The sequence below is a fragment of the Ictidomys tridecemlineatus genome, chromosome 5 (assembly GCF_052094955.1).
Source record: "Ictidomys tridecemlineatus isolate mIctTri1 chromosome 5, mIctTri1.hap1, whole genome shotgun sequence".
NCBI classification, from domain to species: Eukaryota; Metazoa; Chordata; class Mammalia; order Rodentia; family Sciuridae; genus Ictidomys; species Ictidomys tridecemlineatus.
The window spans coordinates 70,932,928-70,955,756 of record NC_135481.1 but is presented as its reverse complement, the minus strand read 5'-3'; the positions used below and the strand labels follow the sequence as shown (position 1 = coordinate 70,955,756).

The window sequence follows — 22,829 nt, the reverse complement described above, 5'->3', positions numbered from 1 at the left end:
ACTGATTCCTTCTTGATTCCACTTTCTATTTTCTGATTCTGTGTATAGAATTGGGTTGTTTTCTGCATCTAAACTGTACAGTAAACTGTTTTATGCTTACCTAAAATATGAAAAATTTGAACTAGGTAGCTACTAAATAGGTTTATTCTTAACACGTTTGATTTTTGGTCTTTTCTCTCCATTTTCTAACTTGTTCAGAGAATTTAAATGCTTTTTAAAATGACCACATGCAACCAACTAAGGAAACTCTTCTTAGCTCATATTCTTCAAGCATACAAGATGAAAAATATCACATTAGAACTATTATACCTAAGCCAGGCGCGATGGCGCAGGCCTGTGATCCTACAGGCTCCGAAGGCTGAGACAGGAGAGTTGTGACTTCAAAGACAGCATCAGCAATGGTGAGTTGCTAAGCAACTCAGTGAGACCCTGTCTCTAAATAAAATACGAAATAGGGTCGGGGATATGGCTCTGTGGTCAAATGCCTCTGTGTTCAATTCCTAATACCTACCCACCCACCACCCACCACCTGCAAAAAAATATCATACCTAAATCACATCATAATTGATTTCCACCCTATTATTGGTGTCCACCTACTATTTATCTGGTTCATTAAATAGGTTAGATAGTGAAAAACAAATACAAGTTGTAGAAATAATTTATAGTGGTTTTCTGCTCTTGGGTTATACATTAATCAGTGAGCTCACAGGTAGTAAATGTGTGTGTGTGTGTGTTAGACTAAGGACTGAACCCAAGGGTGCTCAACCACCGAGCCACACCTAACACTTTTTCTTATTTTTAATTTTGAGACATGGTCTCACAAAATTGCACAGCTGGCCTCGAACTTGTGATCCTCCTGCATCAGCTCCTTGAGTCACTGGGATTATAGGCATGCACCACCATGCCCAGATCTTCTTCTATTCCTGATTTACAACTTCTTTCAACTTTTGTCTTTCATTCCTTTCTCTCTCTCTACTTTTCATAAAGAATATGATGTTCATGCTAGGGGAGGAATGTTCCTTTATGAGCTATCAGTAGTGATTTTCAGTCTTGAAAGATATTTATGTTTTTTATTGAAATTTGTAAGTAGTAAGGGAAAATAGGTAAAGTCTTTTTATTGGCAACATTCCATACATAAAAAAGAAAGATATTTGAGATCTTTTACCATTGAAGCCCTTTAATAAATGATTCTATCATTTCTTTTTCCCATAGGGAGAAGAAAATTGAGGGACTGAACTTTATTAGATGCTTAGCTGCTTTTCATTCTGAAATATTGAACACAAAGTTGCATGAAACAAATTTTGCTGTAGTTCAAGAGGTAAACATTTTTCAGATAACTTAGGGATAGTTTAAACAACAAAGAATAAATATATATGTGACCTTTAAAATTTTTAACAACTCTGTACTATATGAATAGGCTTTTCTGTAAAACAATCCATGTCTTAATTTGCAACATTTAAAAGAAATTGATTAGACACTGACTTTTAGGATGTAAGATAATACATAATAAAATGTTTCTACTTTCATACTAAAATTCATTTCAAAGTCATTATTACTGATTTTCTTACAGAATTTTTTTTTCAAAATATTTTGAAAAAATTTTAGGTGAAAAATTTACGCTCTGGAGTTTCTCGTGCTGCTGTGGTCTGTTTAAGTGATCTTTTCACTTATCTGAAAAAGAGTATGGATCAAGAACTAGATACTACAGTAAAAGTTTTGTTGCACAAGGCTGGAGAATCAAATACATTTATAAGAGAAGATGTTGATAAAGCACTGAGAGCTATGGTTAATAATGTAACTCCTGCACGTGCAGTTGTTTCTCTTATCAATGGAGGACAAAGGTAATGCTCAAAATAATCTTGACATGTCCTTAAACTACAAATGAAAGAATCTGTAATTCAGGGTAGAGGTAGAAAAAACAAATTTTTGTATTATTTTAGTCAAAAAACTGAATAATTCCCGTGATCTTAAGATCATATTACATGATAAGCATAAAAGGAATCATAGTGTAATTATTCTTATAATGTTATTATATTTGTAGATCTGAACTAAAGAAATATAAGTGATAATGACTTTGTTTTAACTTATTGAGGAGGATTAACTAATGCTAATAATTTATCATTTTAGACTCCCAAAGTGATTACTATGAGCTATTACATCATTTGACTTTAAGATATATCTTTAGAAAATAGTTTATATATTCACTTAATTTTAATACGTCATGTTTTCTTGTAGCCATTTACACATTGCAGTAAGAAGATGTACAGCCCAGCATTTATCAGATGTAGTAGAATTTATGGAACCAGAACGTATTTTATCTGGAACAAAAGATATGGCTGAACGTTTATTACCAGCTGCTGCTAAGTTTGCTCAAGACAGCTCACAAGAAACCAGGTGAATAGCTACTAATACTATCCACTGTACCTATTAATATAAGAACTAAGATGTAGGAAACAAAGGTTAAAAGAGAATGAACATTTGTCTAAATAGAGAAATTGGGACCCAGGGATTGGTGCTGGGGAATGGTTTTATTTAACCAGTTTGTAAATGATCTTGAGGGAGTGCACAGTGAATTCTCCAAATTTACAGATGACACTACATCAGGGTAGTGAGATGGCAAGTCACAGGTATGAACTTCATAAAAACGAGACAAGACTATGAGTGGGCATAAAAATGGCAGAAGAGCTTCATTGTGGGCAAATGTAAGTTAATTTTCCAAGTAATCAGGTGAAAATCAAGTGAAAAATCACATGAAAAATACAGGAATGATGCATAATAATGTATTATCCCCTTAAAAATAAAGTATTTGTACTTTAAAAACTTTATGAATTTCTGTACTAAGAACAGTTTTATGAAAGTTAAGAATAATCAGCAAAAGATGACCAAAAAGGCTGAGTTATGGCTCAGTGGTGAAGTGCTTGCCTAGCATGTGTGGGGCACTGAGTTCGATTCTCAGCACTGCATATAAAGGTCCATCAACAACTAAAAAAAAAAAACAAAAAAAAAAAAATGACAAAAAAATTAGGATGTGGAATAATATAATATCTGTGGTGGTTAAAGAAATTTTGGATTTAGTGAGAGGCCTAGGTTAAATTTGTAGTCTGTTTGCCCTTTAGCAAGTCACTCAACCTTTGTTAATCTGTTACCTTTTCTGGAATATTAGGAGGCCTGGACCAAGTGACCAATAGTGTCCCATAAAAAAGTATAAAAATTTATGGCAATAATATATGAAGGTAATTAAAAAAGAAGAAGATCCTGAGTTTTCATAAAGATTAAAGAAGACTATAAAATGTTTTAACATTTTTAGGACAAAATAGTCCATTACTTTAAGTAACTGAAGTTAATCTTATGAAACTCTTATACCAAAAACTAATTTTAAAAAGTAAATATTTTTATTCTCTATTCCTACCTAATAGGTTACCACAAATTTAGTAGCTTACACTAATGTAAATTATTTAATTTATAGTTCTTTAGGTCAGAAGTCTGGCATGACTGGGCAGAGTTTCCTGCCTAAGGTCCCACAAGACCAAAGTCAAGGTGATGGCAGTGCTGGGCTCTCATCTAGAGGCTCTGTGGAAGTATTCACTTCCAAATTTCTTTACATTGTTGGCCAAATTCAATTTCATGTGATTACAATACTAAGGTCCCCTTTTCCTTTTGGCTGTCACAGAGGGTCTTCTCTCAGCTCCTTTAGACCACCAACATTTCTTTTCACGCTGCCCTCCTCCATCTTCAACCAGCAACAATATGTTGAGCTCTCATGTGTAGAATCTTTCTGTCTTCCGCTTCTGCATCCATCATCAGGTATCTCTCTGCTTTAAGGGCTCATTTGTTTAGATAAGATCCATCCAGATCATGTTTCTATTTTAAGGTCAACTATATCATATTAGCATAGCAAAAGTCCAGCAATGACATCTTATCATATTCATAAACTCTAGGGATTCAAGTAAAGCATTTTGGGGGAACTGTTTTAAGAACTTCTGCATGCCACATTAATGTTCAAAAAAAATTTAGAGGGTTAGATAATTGGCTAGTTAGGAACAACAATAACAACAACAAAAGACTGTTAGTGGTTGACTTCTGTGCATCTTTATTAAATCTTTCTTTTTGTTTAGTACTAGGACTTGAACCTAGGGCCTAGTACATACCACTGAACTAACCCCCAGCATAGTAAGTCTTCTAATGGCATAGTAAGCCTTCTTAAAGATCTTATTTAAAGTTTTAAAGTTATAAGGTGGCTGGTTACAATTAATTTTTGAGTTAACCACATCACGTACAACCACAAGAATGAGAAGTTATGCTACATGTATGTATGTCTAAATACATTGTACTGTCATGTATAACAAAAAAGAACAAATAAAAACTTTTTTTAAAAAGTTTTTTTGAGTTAATATTTCTCACATTTTTGCCCATATTATTTGCTGACTTGTTTGTTGTAGCCTTTCCTGTATTGTTGGGTCCTACATTGTCTGTGGTTCTTAATACTTCACACTAAAAGTCAAAATTGTTCTATAATTACAAGCCAGGCATGGTGGCATACGCCTGTAATCCCAGCGACCCTGGAGGCTGAGGCAGGAGGCTCAAGAGTTCAAAGCCAACCTCAGCAACTTAGCAAGGCACTTAGCAACTCAATGAAACCCTGTCTCTAAATAAAATATAAAAAAGGGATGAGGATATGACTCAGTGGTTAAGTGCCCCTGGGGTTCAATCCCTGGTATCAAAAAAAAAAAGAAAGAAACTATAATTATAGATGTAATATATAATTATATAACTATGTGATTAGAAGCTACTTACCTGACTCGTGGAAGATCTTATTCTGGTTGTAGGGAAAGTTAATATTTATTTTCTGACATAACTCCCTTTCTGTAATTTCATTGCATTTGAAGAGATCTGGTTGATACTGATAATCCTAAAAGCATCTTATACTCTGCTCGCACAAAAACCTATCTTCTCTTGGAGCTGGGGTTGTGGCTCAGTGGTAGAGCACTCACCTTGCGAGTGCTAGGTTCAATCCTCAATTTAATTAATAAATAAAATAAAGATATAGTGTCCAACTACAACTAAAAAGTAAATATTAAAAAAAAACTGTCTTCTCATTTTTTTAGTCCCATATATTCCAAATGATAAGCAAAAGTACAACTATAATTAATTTTAGGGCCAGACCTCCTTGAAAAATAATACTATGGTGTTATTTGAAAAATTGATATTTTGCCTCAAGGTGTTATCCTAAGAGGATTCTTTTTAAAGTCATATAGTATTTAAAAACCTAGTTTGGGAATTATTATATCATTTAATAAGATATCAAGCATAATTTATCATGTAACCTTGAGTATATTTTAAGTGGCAGAGAATAGGGTTTTGAAGAATGGAACTTAGGTAAGTTAACTAGGGAAGAAGAAAGAGAGATTCAGAAAGCAGTACATAGAAAAGGTTGACTCAGACCAGAACATCTGGCCAGCAAGAGAGCAACAGAAGGTCAATGGGTAAGTAGCCTAGGGCACAAACATAACTTCTCCAAACTCACAATTCTGCCCATAGCCTCAAATATGGACTCTGGGATGCCTAAACAATATTAAGGCTTTTTGCTCTCCATCTGACATACAGCTGGAAGATATTAATTATAATGATATATATTTTAAATATATATATGTACATATATATTTATTAATGATTTATAATAATGGAGCAGGAGAATCTTATACAATATAATACAGTTATTATATCCACATTTCAGTGGCTAACTTAAAATAGGAATGGTAATCTTGAAGTTTATGGTGTTTTTTTCTATTAAAAAAAATTGTAAGGATAGAACTTGAGATTATTTGTGTAAAATTATTCACATAAATTTATTATTTACATAAATCTCAAATATCCATAGGTATTACGGTCGAAAGATGCTTTTCCTCTTGATGTATCATCCTAACTTTGAGAAAATGCTTGAAAAATATGTTCCATCTAGAGATTTGCCTTATATTAAGGAATCTGTTAAAACCTTACGACAAAAGGTATGTGGAAAAAGTTTGTTTTATAAACGATTTTAAAAGCAAACTTTATTTTCCCATGAAGATAAAAGATAGAAATAATTACTTCTTGGATTATTTCTTTGCTAATCATTTGAAATGTATCTTCAATAGTACAACTGCAATAATAAATAGACATATGTAGTGTCAAGCTAGAATAAATATTCATTGCTGTGCCAGGAGTCAAAACCCAGGACCTTGCATATGTTAGGAAAGCATTTTGCCACTGATTTACATTTCCAGCACCTAAAACAACTTTTAAACAATTTGTTTTAACAAGTATAGAATTTCCTAATCGTGAACCAGACATGACGCACATGCGTATAATCCCAGAGGCTCAGGAGGTTTAGGAAAATTAGCCTCAACAAATTAGCAAGGTCCTAAGCAATTCAGCGAGACCCTATCTCTAAATAAAATACAAAAATGAGCTGGGGATGTGGTTCAGTGGTTAAGGGCCCCTAGGTTCAATCACCGGTACAAAAAAAAAAATTGAATTTCCTATTAGTCATGTATTTTAAAGTATATCAATATGAAAATGCTTAAAATGTTTTATCAGGGATACTTTGAAAATTACTTTGTGTAAATTATTTCACTGATAATTTTAAGACTTCTCACACTGCCTTTCTTTATGTTTACTTGCAGGGTTTGGGAGAGATACCACTAGATACTCCTTCAGCAAAAGGAAGGCGATCTCATACTGGTAGTGTTGGAAATGCAAGATCATCATCTGTTTCTAGAGATTCTTTCAGTTCAGCTGAAAGGTAAGATCATTTGATAGTCCACATCATTAAAGAAATTACTCTCTAGTTATAGGAGTCACATTTGGGTGCTTTCATTAACTATCTGAACTATATCAGGATATTTGTCAAAATTTAAAGGGGTTTTAAAAGTTTGTAAATGACCTAGAAAGTGTGAGGTAATTATATTTAATAAGGCAATTTATTCCCAGCAACTTGCTTTTACATGCATAGTAGTGAAGTTTTTGGTGTTATTAAACTTATCAATGTTAGGCCTGTGTTCGACAACTCTGATTAATTTTGTTCTAATTTTTTACTCCCTCCCCCTCATTTATAAAAGTAATGAACAAATATTGTTAAAGGGAAAAATTTACAAAATACAAACATTAAAAGAAAATTTTAATCATTCATAATGTCATCAATCAAAAGCAAACTATTCTTAAAATTTTTATAAATATTATTATATATGTAATTTTGTAACGTATTTAAACCATTTAAGAACTTTGCTATACTGATTATACAATTTAAAAAAGTCTTTTGTAATATTATGATCTTTTTAGTTTATTTTTAATTTTGAACATTATTATTTTTTTTGGTACCGGGGATTGAACCCAGGGGCATTTAGCCACTGAGCCACATCCCCAGCTCTATTTTATATTTTATTTAGAGACAGGGTTTCACTGAGTTGCTTAGGGCCTTCTTTTGCTGAGGCTGGTTTTGAGCTCATGATCCTCCTGCCTCCGCCTCCTGAGCCTCTGGGATTACAGGCAAGAGCCATGCCCAGCTTGAATATTATTTTAAAACTGTCTGGGCTAGGCATGGTGGCACACAACTGTAAATCCTATCTATTTAGGAGGAAAAGTAGGGCACTGAAAGTTACTGACCATCCTGGGCAACTCAGTGAGACCCTGTCTCAAATAAAATAAATAAAAGGTCTGGAGATATAGCCTGGTGGTAGATTGCCCCTGGGTTCAATCTCCAGTACCACAAAACAAACAGTAACAAAAAAAAAAAAATCCTATATAGCAACTTTCATATTTTCTTTAGTTTCCTTGTTTTAGAATGTCTATACTAAACCTTAGCTATGAGTAAAACTATATGCTAACTCTTATGAGTCCTCCCAGAAAATCACCAACCAGGGGAAGATCTTAAAGACTCCCAAAATAGATATTATGGCCATTAGTTACATCATTTTATGAACTTTTGAAAAAATTAACATATTAATGAGATTTTTTAATTAAGTTTGTTGTTTTTATGGGAAAGTAAAAAGGAAATTAAACTTACCTTACTTTGACTTTAGAGAGATAACTGAAGTTCGTGAAGTCGCCAGAAAATCAGTTCCTCGTAATTCCTTAGAAAGTGCTGAGTACGTTAAAGTCATAACAAATTTATTAAATGCAAAAGACTTTCGTGATCGTATTAATGGGATTAAGCAACTTTTATCAGATGCTGAAAATAATCAAGAACTTGTTGTTGGAAATATCGTGAAGGTAAGGACTATTGAAACTAATTTTCATTTGAAATCTGTAGCTAATAAAAAAGTTCATTCATATTAAAAAATTACCCTAAACCTCATAACTTTATATTTATTTTCTTATAACTCAAAGTAACCAGAAAAAAAAAATAAGAAAGGAGTCATGTATTTTTCTGAATCCTCCCACAAGATGGATTGCTCCTTGAAATCTCTGTATGCTCAGAGCTCTCAGAACTTGGCATTCAGTAAACATATGTCCAGTGAATCAATAAAAATTAAAAAACAAAAATGGAAATTTAAGAGACTTGCTATTGCTTTAGAACATATATTAAAACTTTTCGTGTATCAATTAGAAATCTCTATTCACCCATATATATCTATTTCTAAGAAGACAATAAGCAAAAGAAATGGAAATATTGATAAATGTTCATGGTACCAGAATATAGAGTATTTATGCTCCATCAGAATTTAGTTCAGGTAATTCTATTACTAATTTATTAACTAAATTCCATTTTAAATTGTTATAGTGTGCATTAAACTTGGCAGACATACTTAAAGTTACTTTTTAATTCCAGTGAACCAGGAAGTTACATTTTTTAATATCTGTTGAATATAACTCTTACTTAGTTGGACTATCCTTAACATGAAAAATAGTAAATAAATAAGCTTCAGGAGTTATTAATGATCTCAGCCTCTTAGAGTAGCTGTTCACTTACCTCACATACTTAAAGAATTATTTAGCATTTGCCTTACTATATCCTGAGTTTAATAAAGTTAAGATTTCTGAACAGTATAAAGTAATGGTTAAACAGTTTAAGAAGTAATAATAAAAGTGAAATTCTCAGTCTGGAGATATAGCTTAGTGGTAGAGTGCTTGCCTAACATGCACAAAGGCCTGGATTCAATCCTCAGCACCACCAAACAAAAAAAAATTTATCTATGAAAATGTCTCATAACAAACCTAAACTGAAACTTGGTCAAACCTCTATAATAAAATTAACATGTCTACTTCTGTTAGAAATATAGATAAAATAGAAACTTTTCTTAAGTTCTTAGAGTTAGTCAAGCTAACCTGAACCTTCCAGGAAACAGCATGTTTGTCATATTTACAGGAAGGCAGTCATCTGCCTACTGAATCACACTTGCAACCTTCATTTTTTTTTAATATTTATTTTTTAATTGTAGATGCACACAATACCTTTATTTTATTTATTTATTTTTATGAGGTGCTGAGGATTTATGTGGTGCTAAGTAAGCACTCTACCGCTGAGCCACCACTTCAGCCCCAACCTTCATTTTTTAGGATGCCTTTTGGGGTGATTTTTGAAATGTGGTCTTTTTGTTTTAAGATTTTTCAACACTTAAGTTTAGTACCCAAATTTTTATAAATTTTCTATTATTTTTGGTTATATAGGATGTTGTATTCATATGTTTAAACAAAATAAATTAAGAGAAATACCATGAAATGCTGAGAGAATTTAAATATAACAGAAACATTATTATACTTTAAATAACTTAGCCAATTTATTTTCAGATCTTTGATGCTTTTAAATCTCGGCTTCATGATTCCAATAGTAAAGTAAATCTGGTGGCTCTAGAAACAATGCATAAAATGATTCCTTTACTTAGAGACAACTTATCTCCTATAATCAACATGCTAATTCCAGCAATAGTGGATAATAATCTGAATTCCAAGAATCCAGGCATCTATGCTGCTGCTACAAATGTTGTTCAGGCACTAAGTCAGCATGTAGGTAAGAAATCTTACTTTGGCACTCAAATTATTTTGATTTTACTTTCATACTTTCTGATCCTGTGTATTTTTTATAATGCTGAAATCTTATTCAACTTTTTAAATTTAATAATGTCATAACATTTTTATTTTCTCTATCGTATTTTGAATTGTTTTTACTGATTAAATACTATCCCATTAAATTGAATTTCTCTTCCCATATCTTTGAGTTTTTAATTTTTTTAAATACCTAAGCCTCATAACTGATAAAAGATTAACTCAAAATGATTCATAAATTTCCATGTAAAATGTAACTGCAAAACTTTTAGAATATAACATCAGAAAATCCTCAGAACTTTAAGGCTTGGCGAAGTTTCAGGCATGATACTAAAAGCATGATCCATGAAAGTAAATAAATTGGCCTTCATCGAAATTTTTAAAAATTTACTCTGCAGAAGACCCTATTGAGTAAACAAAAGAAAAAGCTACACACAGAAAATATTTGCAAGCCATATATCTGACAAAAACTCACATCTTGAATATGTTAAAACTCTCAAAACACAACACTGGAAAAACAATATAATTAGAAAACAGGCAAAGGACACAAACATTTCACCAGCAAGGCTATATGTATCACAAATAAGCACATAAAAAGATGTTCGACATCACCTTGCATTAGGGAAATGCAAATTAAGATCATAATCAGTACATAAATATTGGAATAGCTAAAAAATTGTGACAGTACCAAATACTGACAAGGCTGCAGAAAAAACTGGATCTCTCATATATGGCTGGTGAGAATATAAACAAGATGACAGCCACTCTAGGAAATTAAACATACAGTTTCCATGCAGTTACTATATTACCCATCAATTGCACTCCCAGGCATTTACCCCAAAGAAATAAAAATTTAAGACAATACAAAAACCTGTATACAATTATTCATAATATCTGAAAGTTGAAAATAGCCCAGACGTCATTAAAGGGGTGAATGGTGAAACAAACTTTGACACTTCCTGAATTAGTCCATTTTCTCTATATATAATGAAATACCTGAGGCTGGGTAATTTAGAAAGAAAATAAGATAGGCTGTGGGTGTTGTTTAGTGATAGAGCACTTGCCTAGCATGCTCAGGGCCTTAGGTTTGAACCCCACCAGTGGAAAAAGAGAGGAGAGATTGAGATTGAGATTGAGCTCACAGGTTTTAGAGGCAGATACTTCAAATAGCTTGTTACCAGCACTAGCAAGCATCCCCCTAGGTGTGTTACATGCAGATGGTATCATGGCAGGAGCACATGAGAAAGGGAAAAAATCACATGGTGAGACAGGAAGCTAGGGCCAGTAATGACCTCCTCTAGATGCCATCCTTAAAAGTCCCACCACCTTTTAAAATCACCACTCTGGGTACCAGGCTTTAAACACTTAAACCTTTGGAGAACATGCTTAAATCTTATCTGAATCATAGTGTATCCATACCATAGAATACTACTCAGCAATAAAATGGAACAAACTTTGATTGTGCAATAATTTGGATGGATCTTAGAGGTATTATACTGGTGAAAAAAGCCCATCTGAACAGGTCATATCCAATTGGATTTCATTTGTACAACATACTCAAAATGACAAAATCACTGAGATGGTAAACAGATTAGTTGTTGCCAAGCTCTAAGGGTGTTGGTGAGGTGAGGATGGGCGTTTTAAAATTTAGATCTTAAATGCCCCCTGAAGACCCATGTTGAAGGCTTAGTTCCCAGGTCATAGCACTGTTGGGAGGTGGTGAGAGCTTTCTGAGGGAGAATCTAGAGGAAGGAAGTTAAGGCATTGGGCATGCCCCTTCTCTCTGCTTCCTGGCTGTCATGAGCTAAGCAGTTCACACACTCCCACCATGAGGTACTGTGTTGCCACAGACCCCAAACAATAGGGACAAGCGATCATGGACAGAAATTTCTGAAAAGGATGACCCTCCTTTTAAGTTTATTTTGTCACAGTATGGCAACACTAACACCCATGTGACTATAAAGAAATAGCATAGGACAATCTTAATGGTGAAGGAATAGTTCCATATGTTAATTGCAGTGATAATTGCACAAATCTACATACATGATGAAATGAAATAGAACTGTACACAAATATTCCTTGTTTTTATACTATAATAATGTAAGATGTAACCTTTGGGTAAAATATACACAGGATCTCTTTGTACTATCTTTACAACTTCCTATGAATCTGATTATTTCAAACTTAAATGCCTAAAAAATCAACCAGGTTAAAACTATCCCCCAATAAGAAATTTTTTTTCTATTTTTTAGTAAATCTATACTATCATTTAAATTAGATGCCTATAAGTAGTTTTTTTCTATATATATACCACATGGTAGCTCCTTAATGTTCTGTGAAGTATTTTTATTTCTTATTTTCTATAAGAATATTGTTCTTAAGGTTATAGAGAATTATAAATGGTTATTAACTGTATCTTTTTAAAAAGTTAACACATTGCTATTCTTAAAATGATCTCTTTTTTTCTTTTCAATGCTATGTAATGAAAAATAACTAAGATCTCATTACTCTTAAACATGTTTCTGTGTTGTTTTTTTTCTTCAGATAATTACTTACTTCTACAGCCATTTTGCACAAAAGCTCAATTTTTAAATGGAAAGGCAAAGCAAGATATGACGGAAAAGCTTGCTGGTAAATATTTTTCTTTTCTTTTTATTAGTTGATGGATCTTAATTCATTTATATGTGGTACTGAGACTTGAACCTAGTGCCTCACACATGCAAGTCAAGCGCTCTACCACTGAGCCACAACCCCAACCCACTGGTAAATATTTTTAAATTGTGATTTCAAAGAAATATTTTATTAGCTAAGGATAAACTAATGGGTATTTTAATTTAATTTTAGGGTAGCTATCAATGTAATACTTCACCTGTGAGATAAAAATGAATAATAAATAATAGTAGCCCATACGAGGGTCTTTTAAGACTTCTACCTAAATTTTTCTTCAAAAAAAATTCCAGAAAGGCGGGGATGTAGCTCAGTAGTAGAATGCTTGCCTAGCAGGTGCAAGGCCCTGGGTTCAATCCCTATTACTGCATAAAAAAAAAGAATTCTGGGGCTGGGTAAATAGTTCAGTGGTAGAGCACTTGCCTAGCATGCATAGCATCTTAGGCTTTATCCCAAACCTCAAAAAAGAAAGAAATTCTGTTCTTTTCTGGTGTTTTTTGTCTTCCTTTTAGGAGAAGTAATGTAGGAAAAATAAAAGGACATTAAAATCAAATATCGATGCTTACAGGAAAGTGCCATTTCAAATTTGGTTGATAAAATGTCTATAAATAAAAAATAGATGGGGCTGGGATTGTAACTCATTGGTAGTGCACTTGCCTAACACATGTGGAGTTCTGGGCTCAATTCTCAGCACCATATATAAATAAATATAATAAAGGTCCATCAACAACTAAAATTTTTTTTTAAATGTTAGAGAAATTTTTACTTAACTACATTTGGAAAATAGTGAGATTAATTTAAGGTTTGATTTCTCTATCACTTTTGCCCCAAATAATTATCAGATATAGAATTCTAATTCTTAAAGAGCTCAATCTTTGGTAGGAGAGTTTCTGTTGTTGTTGTTGTTCTTCTTCTTTTCTTCTTCTTCTTTTTTTAAAGAGAGAGAGAAAGAGAGAGAGAGAATTTTTTAATATTTATTTTTTAGTTGTCAGCGAACACAACATCTTTGTTTGTATGTGGTGCTAAGGATCAAACCCGGGCCGCACGCATGCCAGGCGAGCGCGCTACTGCTTGAGCCACATCCCCAGCCCCTTCTTCTTTTTTAATAGACACAGTATCTTTATTTTATTTATTTTCTTATGTGGTACTGAGAATTGAGCTCAGTGCCTCACACATGCTAGGCAATCACTCTACCACTGAACCACAACCCCAGCCCTCTGTTCTTCTTTTAAGAAACCTAAATTTTTAAGACAAATGGCATACAGAGGAAGCTTGGTGTATTTCAGATACTTTTTAAAAAATATTTTTGTTTTAATTAGCTATACATAACAGTAGAATGCATTTATGCACTTTGATATATCATATATAGATGGGATATAATTTCTCATTTTTCTGAATGTAAATGTTACAGAATCATATTGGTCATGTAATCACATATATACATATAGTAATAATGTTTATTTCATTCTACTATCTTTGCTATTCCCTCATCCCTTCCCCTTGCCTCCCATCACTTCCCTCTACCTAATCTAAGTTAACGCTATTCTTCCCTAGTGCCCCCTGCCTTATTGTGAATTACCATCTTCATATTAGAGAAAATATTCAGCCTTATGTTTTGTGGGATTGGCTTATTTCACTTAGCATTTCACATTTGCCATTTACTGTCAAATGCCGTATTTCACTCTTCTTTAAAGCTGAGTAATATTCCATTGAGTATATATACCACATTTTCTTTATCCAGTCATCTATTGAGCGACACCTAGGTTAGTTCCATAGTCTAGCTATTGTGAATTGAGCAGACCCGTTTTTTAAAAAGCCTCGCTATTTACCATACTTTTGTGTTTCAGATATTGTTATGGAACTTTATCAAAGGAAACCTCACGCCACAGAACAGAAAGTGTTGGTTGTTTTATGGCACCTTTTAGGAAACATGACACACAGTGGCTCTCTGCCTGGAGCTGGAGGAAATATCAGAACAGCCACAGCTAAATTATCAAAAGCACTTTTTGCACAGATGGGTCAGAATCTCTTAAATCAGGCTGCATCCCAACCACCACATATCAAAAAGAGTTTAGAGGAATTGCTTGATATGACAGTTTTAAATTAATTATGAATTTTTGATGAAATATGATATGATGAACAAAACCGTTTACATGATAACAAATGAAACTTTTTTAAAGTTGCATTTTTGAGTGCCTGCACTTAGATCCAGTAAATTAAGTCAATGACTATTTTTATTTGCAGTCTGTGAGTACACATCTGCCCTATATCAACCCTACCACTTGTGCCCATCACAGGTTATTTTAATTTTAGAAAACTAAAATACTTAATATAACCCAATATTCATGAAATCAGTGGCATGTGGAATGAATGCCATTTAATATTTTTTGAGAAAAGTTCTGCTCATTTGCACTATTCTATAGAAAACGCAATGTGTTGTCCTATATGTACAATTAGATTTATAATTAAAAATATACTTTTTCTTATGTAATCATGTTCTGCTATGTCTCATTACTCAGCCTTATTTTATTACGTGGAAGAAAAGTCATTGAACTATGTTGTCACAAACTAACTTTTATGTACTATTTGTGAAAAACATGTATTTCTGAATCAGTCTGCTAATATGATTATGCAGTATTAGCTTGCTATTGCTGCTGTGTTAATGTGATATATTTGCTTACCTTTGGGGTTTAATTATCTGCATAATTGTGAAATTTAACAAGTTATAATAAAGCATGATGACCAAAGTTTTAGAAAATAGTAAACATTTAAATACACGTTTAAGAAAACGTGTTGAATGTAACCTCCCTATTTTTGTGTGCAAACACTAAATTTTATTTCTGTATGTCCTGACATTTATAAAGGTGTTATTTTGCTGCCCAGTTATGTAATTCTCAAAATAGTGCCAGGTCTCCTATAGTTTTTCTCAGAATTCTTGGGCTTACAAGTACTGTATGCATCTTAAAAAAAGAAAAGGAATGTTATAAAATAAAAGGATTTATTTCTGTAGATGTGTGACAGGTGTCCTATTTTTCCAATTTCCATATATGTTAAAATGGAAAAACTATATTACAATGTTGACTTATCACTTTCATTTGATCTGTCTTATATACTACTGATTTATCACTATTAACTTATTAGTAGTAGTGGGTCTACTTTTGTCTTTATGGGAAATTAGCTGTGTTACCTCGGGCAAGTCATTTCCCAGGTCTGGACCTTAGTTTTCTCATCTCTAAATATGAGGGCTAGTCTGGATGATTTTGTTTCTTTTGGGGGTCTTCTTTTAAGGTCTTCTCCTGTTCTAAAATTCTTTGATCCTATGTTCATCATTTTTATACTTTCTGTGTTATTAATTTTCTAATTTATTTGGTTCCTTCCTTTCTTTTATGTCTGGGGAAGCAGGCAGAGGTGCTGGGGAAAGAGTTAGGGCCTCACAGATGCTAAACGCATGCTCTACCATTGAATTACATCAGGGGCACTCAACCACTGAGCAACATTCCCAGCCCTATTTTGTATTATACTTAGAGACAGAATTTCACTGAGTTGCTTAGCTCATTGCCATTTGCCATTGCTGAGATTAGCTTTAAACTCGCTATCCTCCTGCCTCAGCTTCGAAGCCACTGGAATTACAGGCATGGCCTACCAATTTTTTTTTTTTAAATTTATCCACAACTTCTAAGAAAAAAAAAAACAGGAAAGGAGACTAAAGAGTTGGCTATTTTTCTCCTTTTTAATGCTATTTTATAATTGTATACGTGCTTTTAAAATACTATGAGTGCCACAGCACAGTGGTAAATGCCTGTAATCCCAGTGGCTCAGGAGTTCAAAGCCAGCCTCAGCAAAATCAAGTCACTTAGTAATTCAGTGAGACACTGTCCCTAAATAAAATACAAATAGGGCTGGGTATGAGGCTCAGTGGTTGAATGCCCCTGAGTTCAATTCCCAGTACCCCCCAAAAATAAAATACCACAAGTGTTTTCTTCTAAGTGTATTTTATCCTGTAGTTGATATAGGATAAACTGTAGCCCTGTAGTTTGAATCTGGAGGTGTTAGACTTTCTATGTAGGGCTAGAAATATCTTTGGCCTGGTAAACCACAGATTATGATATATTCAGGATATTTTACCCTTTAAAAGTAATCATTCTTAGCTCAGGCCATACAAAAAGAGGCATGTAGTATAGTTTGCCAACACTTGTTTTAGACTCTTTGGCTCTCAATTATAATTCTAAAAGCATCATTACATTTTTTTCAACTCTTTTTTCTTGTGCTAGACATTGAATCCAGAGATGTTTTATCACTGAGCCTCATCCTCAGCATTTTCATTTCTTTTTGCTATGCATTGTTGAAACAATAGGTACAGATTACAACTTTTTCTACCCAGAGCAGCGGTCCACACCTGTAATCTAGCGACTAGGGAGGCTGAGGCAAGAGGATAGTGAGTTCAAAGCCAGCCTTAGCAAAGGTAAAGTGCTTAACAACTCAGTGATACCCTGTCCCTAAATAAAATATAGAATAGGGTTGGGGATGTGGCTGAGTGGTCAAGCACTCCTGAGTTCAATTCCTGTACCCACCCCCCAAAAAACAGATTACAACTTTTTCTAATTATTACCCCTATATCATTGCTAAATTTGCATTGATTGATTGTTGGATATTGAAAGTAAATTTTAAATGTTAAAGGCAGAAGAAAGCCATTACTTATGTATAGATTTAATTTAGCCCTTGTTTTGGATAGGGATAGTTTGAATTTTGCATTGAAAAATGTATAATAAATACAATCTCTATTAACAATTTGGAAACTTTTCTTCACATAATACTGTCATTAATTATGAAGAAAATATAATCTCAGCTACTTGGTAGGATCACAAATTTTAGGCCAGTCACAGTAATTTAGAAAAACCCTATCTCAAAATAAAAATAAAAAAAGCTGGGGATGTAGCTCAGTGGTAAAGCACCCATAGGTTCAATCCTCAGTAGCACAAAAAAAAAAAAATAGCCATTAATGTAACAGAGTTCCAAGCTTAAAAATGTTTTATGTTTTAGTAACTTCTTGATAATGCACACTCAGAATCTGCCTCTCTGTTATTTGTTCTATGGGCAAAACAATGAGATAAGCAGAGAAAGTTTGAAATTTATCCTGGAAATAGGAAGCAATGTTTTCAAGGGTGGAAGTAACATATTTAAAAAATTAGCCAGTAGTATAGGAATAGTTGAATGGAGCACAATAAGAGTGAAAGTAATGAAATGCATTTGGAAACACTGGTCCAGGGCCTGTCTGTGGCAAATGAATTTCATCAAATGTGCCAGCCTAGTGGATGGATGATGTCTGCCTGTGCAATGTGTTAAAAAAAATGAAGTTGGGGCTGGGATGTGGCTCAAGCAGTAGCATGCTTGCTTGGCATGCGTGCAGTGCTGGGTTCGATCCTCAGCACCACATAAAAATAAAATAAAGATGTTGTGTCCACTGAAAACTAAAATAAATAAATAAATGTTAAAATTCTCTCTTTAAATAATCAATAAAAAAATTAAAAATAAATAAATATTGAAAAAAAATTCTCTCTTTAAAAAAAAAAGATTGAAGTTATGCCAAGTTTCAATAAGTAATGACCTGTATATGCAGAGTGCAGAGCTCAAAATTAGACTCTAGATCACCATACTATGCAATAGATAAAGCTCTGAAATATATAGAAGGTATGAGAATTGGAAGTATAGGTCTGAGAGGTATTCTGGTAGCAAGCTTGACTGAGTTGATGATACACTTAGATGTGGAAAACAGTCACAGGTAGTAGAAGTTCTAACACTAGCCACTGGTGGATGATAACTTTAACAAAAATGGGGGATACTAGAGAAGTATTTTGTTGGGGGAAAGAGGAATATAATGTGTTTAAGATGCTATAAAGTGACTCTGACTCTAAAGACAAAGAGTTCCTACATTCAACTTGCAGTTTCACATGTATTAACTTGGACCAAGGGATAATATTTTTTTAAGAAAATGCATCTGGGGGCTGGGGTTGTGGCTCAGAGGTAGAGCATTCGCCTAGCATGCATTAGGCACTGGGTTCGATCCTCAGCACCACATAAAATAAAATAAAGATATTGTGCCCACCTATGACTAAAAAAGAAAAAGAAAAAAAAAGAAAACGCATCTGGGGGCTGGGGTTGTGGCTCAGCGGTAGAGCACTTGCCTCATACGTGCGAGACTCTGGGTTCGATCCTTAGCACCACATAAAAATAAATAAGTGAAATAAAGGTATTATGTTCTTCTACAACTAGAAAATAAATAGATAGATAAAAGAAAATTTATCTGTCATGAGCAAAAAAATTATTGTACGTACTTATGGGGTACAACTTGATGCTTTCATATCTGTACGTTGTGGGATGATTAAATCAAGATGATTTATATGATGATTAACATGGGGTATGTCTAAGATGATTAGTGTATCTATTAATATATCCATGTTAAACATTTTTTATGGTAAGAGCATTTAAAATCTCTCTTAGAAATTTGCAAATGTACACTATTATTAACCATATCACCATGTTATACAATAGATTTTCAGAATGTGTTCCTTCTAAGTGAAATTTCATCTCTTGATACAATTCCCCCAACCAACTCCTGCTAACCACCCCTTCTTGAGATTGACTTTTTTAGATTCCACATATAAGTGAGATCATGCAAAGTTTGTTTCTGGGCCTGGTTTATTTCATTTGGCATAATGTCCTCCAGATTCATTCAGGTTGCTGCAAATGACAGTATTTCCTTTTTGTGACTGATTAGTATTCCATTGTGTACAGATGCCACATTTTCTTATCTGTTTATCCATTGATAGACACTTAAGTGGATTCCATATTTTGGCTACTGTGAATAATGCTGCAATGAATATGGTAGTGCAGTTATCTCTTCATATTGATTTAATTTTCTTTGGATATATACCCAGAAGTAGAATTGCTGGATTGTATGATAGTTTCATCTCTATTTGGGGGGAGAACTCTGCCATCACTCTGCCACTGATCTACATTTCTAGTGCCCCTGCGTATTTTTGTTTTGGTACCAGGGATTGAACCCACAGGTATTTACCCCCCCCCTTTAAACCTTTATTTATTTATTTATGTGGTGCTGAGGATTGAACCCAGTGCCTCATATGTGCTAAGCAAACATTCTACTACCACTGAGCTACAACCCAAACCTTTTTATTTTTTATTTTGAGATAGGATCTTGCTAAATTGCTTAGGACCTCACTCAGTTGCTGAGTCTGACTTTGAATTTGCAATCCTTTTTCTTCAGCTTTCTCAGTTGCTGGGATTTCAGTCATGTGCCACCATGCCTGATTCCTTTTCTTTCTTTCTTTGTTGTTGTTGTTGTTTTGTTTTGAGACAGGGTCTTGTCTCCCTAAATTGCCTAGATCCACTCCAAACTTGGTATCTTCCTGCCTCAGCCTCCCAAGTTGCTAGGATTACAGAAATGCACCACCACAGTATTTTTAATTTTTGAGAAATTTACATACCGTTTATCACAATGTGTACACTTAAATTCCCACCAACATTAAACAAGGGTACACCCTTCACCACATCCTAGCCAACATTTTTTGACTTTTGAAAAGACCAGGTTTGAGGTAATATCTCATGTTTTAGTTTAAATTTTACTGATGATTAGTGGTGTTGAACATTTTTTAATATACCTGTTAACCAGATATGTTTTTCTTTTGATAAGTACTTATTCAGGTCCTTTGCCCTTTGCTCATTTTTTAGTTTGGTTTGTTTTCTTGCTATTTAGTTATTTCAAGTACCTTGTATGTTTTAGATATTAATCCCTTACCAGAATTATGGTTTAAAAATATTTCTTCTCATTCCATAGGTGGTCTCTTCACTCTGTTCACTTCCTTTTCTGTGAAGAGGCTTTTTAGTTTGATGCCCATTTGTCTTTTTTTGGGTTTTGCTGCCTGTGCTTTTAGATTCAAGAAAATCTTTGCAAGATTTTTCCCTTGAAAACATAAGGAAATGGATGAAACTAGAGGACATTATGCTAATTGAAATAAGTCAGACTCAGAAAAATAGAATAAAACAGTGGTTACCAGGAGCAAGGGTTGGAGGATTGCAGTGAGCAAATGGGAAGAGAATACAGAAAATACAAAGTAACAAATATGAAGGATGAACAAGTGTAGTTAGTGATCTAATATGCAATATAGGAACAGTAGTTAATAAAATTGTATTATATTGTGGATTATTGCTAAATCAATAGACTTTAGCCACTCTTAACCAGCCCTCTTCACATACAAAGGGTACTTGTGGGAGAGGATCAATATTAATTTGCTTCACTATAGTAGCCATTTTATTGTTTTAATGTATTCCAATATGTTGTATACCTTAAATATACACAGTAAAATCTACCAAAACTGGAAACCACAGCTGAGTGTGGTAGCACAAGACTTTGTAATCTACCAGAAGGCTGAGGCAGGAGAATTATAAATTTAAGGTCAGCCTGGACAATTTAGCAAGACCCAGTTCAAAATAAAAAAATAATAATGTTTTTTGGGGGAGTATACCAGGGCCAGCCTAATAATTTTTTTTTAAAGGCTGGGCAGATTGAAGGTATAGATTGATGGTAGAGTTGTAGTGCCACCCCTTTCTCCAGGGAAAATCTTAACTAAGCTTCTCCCGAAATCTTCACCATAATTGATTTTAGGATTATCAGCAAAAGTATTCGCTACAAGAGTTCAATGTAGTTAAAGTTCCTATCTTCCTATTTGCTCTTTTTACTTGGCCTCTGGCCTGGAGGAGATCAGCACTCCAGGTGCTGAAAGCCCCCTTACTAGTTTTTCACACACATTTATCCAGTATAGTAGTTTGTAGAAGTGTGTTTGCAAATGCAAAGTGTGATTAAAAAAAAAAAAAAAAGATCCTTTAACAAGGCATCTGGCCTTGAGATGGAGCTTCACAGAAATGTCTACATTTCTAAGATAAGAGAAGTTACCAATTGGGCTCCTCAGTAACGGCTGGCAAGGAGAGGAAAGAAAGAGAAGAAGCTCTCCCCTTCTCAGGCACTCTACTTCAGGGGTTAACTTGCCCAGAACAGTGAAAGAAAAAGCTTTTGTGTGAACTTCTGCAGACTGTGAACTTCTGAGCCACTCTAATCTGGGTATTAAGTTCAGAAACTACCTGAATTCTGGGTTCAGGGATTGATAAATCACAGCGAAAGCTTTGCCCTCTGAACCTGCTATAGCCAAATTAAAAAAAAAAAAAAAAAATCTGCTTCCTGTTTCTATTTGGTGTCTGGCCTCCTCTGTCCCTGCAACAGAATGACACAAGGTGGTTAAATCTCCAATACCTGCTCCCCACAAAAAAAAAAAAAAAAGGGGGAGGAGGAGGAAAAGAAAAAGTGAAACGAAAAAAATTTAAATCAGGCAAAAGAAGAAACTTCTTGATGCTTGTAGCAGAAAAGTCAAAATTTTGGACTTTAAATCTGACTTGATCAGGATTAAAACAATGTCATCTAAAATGAATTTCTCCTTCGCCTACAAAAACAGTTAATTTCTCTTTTTGTCTCACATCCAGAACTGATTCATGTGTTTACCCTAAATCAGTCATTGGCAAATAGAAATGAGATTACCATAATTTTTTTGAACAGATGATGATTCAACTTCTGGAATTGTGCACTTTGCTGAATGATAACTGAAAATGTTAAAAAGAAAATATATGGGCTGGGGATATGGCTCAAGCAGTAGCGGCATGCGTGCGGCCTGGTTTCCATTCTCAGCACCACATACAAAGATGTTGTGTCCATGGAAAACTAAAAATAAATAAATAAGTAAACATTAAAATTCTCTCTCTAGGGCTGGAGATGTGGCTCAAGAGGTAGCACGCTTGCTTGGCGTGCGTGCGGCCCGGGTTCAATCCTCAGCCCCACATACAAATAAAGATGTTATGTTATATATACTTAACAAAATGAATATTTTAAAAAGAACAGTACATATGCATTGTAGAAATACATGCAAATATATATGCAGCAATTTCTTCAAAAGCTATTCAGAGTGTAGTATTCCAGTTGATTTAGCAGTTGAAATTAATTAAAGGTTGAAAAAACCTTGACCCTGAAGGAATAATTCTCATACACATTTTCCTTGCATTCACATTATTCTTTCTTTGCA

General features: G+C 33.9%; 1 protein-coding gene across 6 annotated transcripts in view; it reads left to right on the top strand.

Moving 5' to 3' along the window:
• The window catches only part of Togaram1 (TOG array regulator of axonemal microtubules 1), an 85,211-nt gene extending 69,515 nt beyond the window's left edge, over positions 1–15,696 (top strand). For 3 of the 6 annotated variants that reach the window (XM_021730688.3, XM_013361339.4, XM_013361338.4), the window contains 9 exons: positions 1,213–1,318; positions 1,606–1,841; positions 2,236–2,394; positions 5,879–6,005; positions 6,663–6,781; positions 8,058–8,247; positions 9,766–9,985; positions 12,565–12,651; positions 14,535–15,696. In XM_021730688.3, the coding sequence (XP_021586363.2) occupies positions 1,213–1,318; positions 1,606–1,841; positions 2,236–2,394; positions 5,879–6,005; positions 6,663–6,781; positions 8,058–8,247; positions 9,766–9,985; positions 12,565–12,651; positions 14,535–14,794 (1,504 nt within the window). In that variant the 3' untranslated portion in view covers positions 14,795–15,696. Of the gene's footprint in view, positions 1–1,212; positions 1,319–1,605; positions 1,842–2,235; positions 2,395–3,670; positions 3,805–5,878; positions 6,006–6,662; positions 6,782–8,057; positions 8,248–9,765; positions 9,986–12,564; positions 12,652–14,534 lie in introns of those variants that run through there. The other 3 variants (XM_040275954.2, XM_078050186.1, XM_040275955.2) reach the window with 3 other exon arrangements.
• Positions 15,697–22,829: the final 7,133 nt, after the last annotated feature.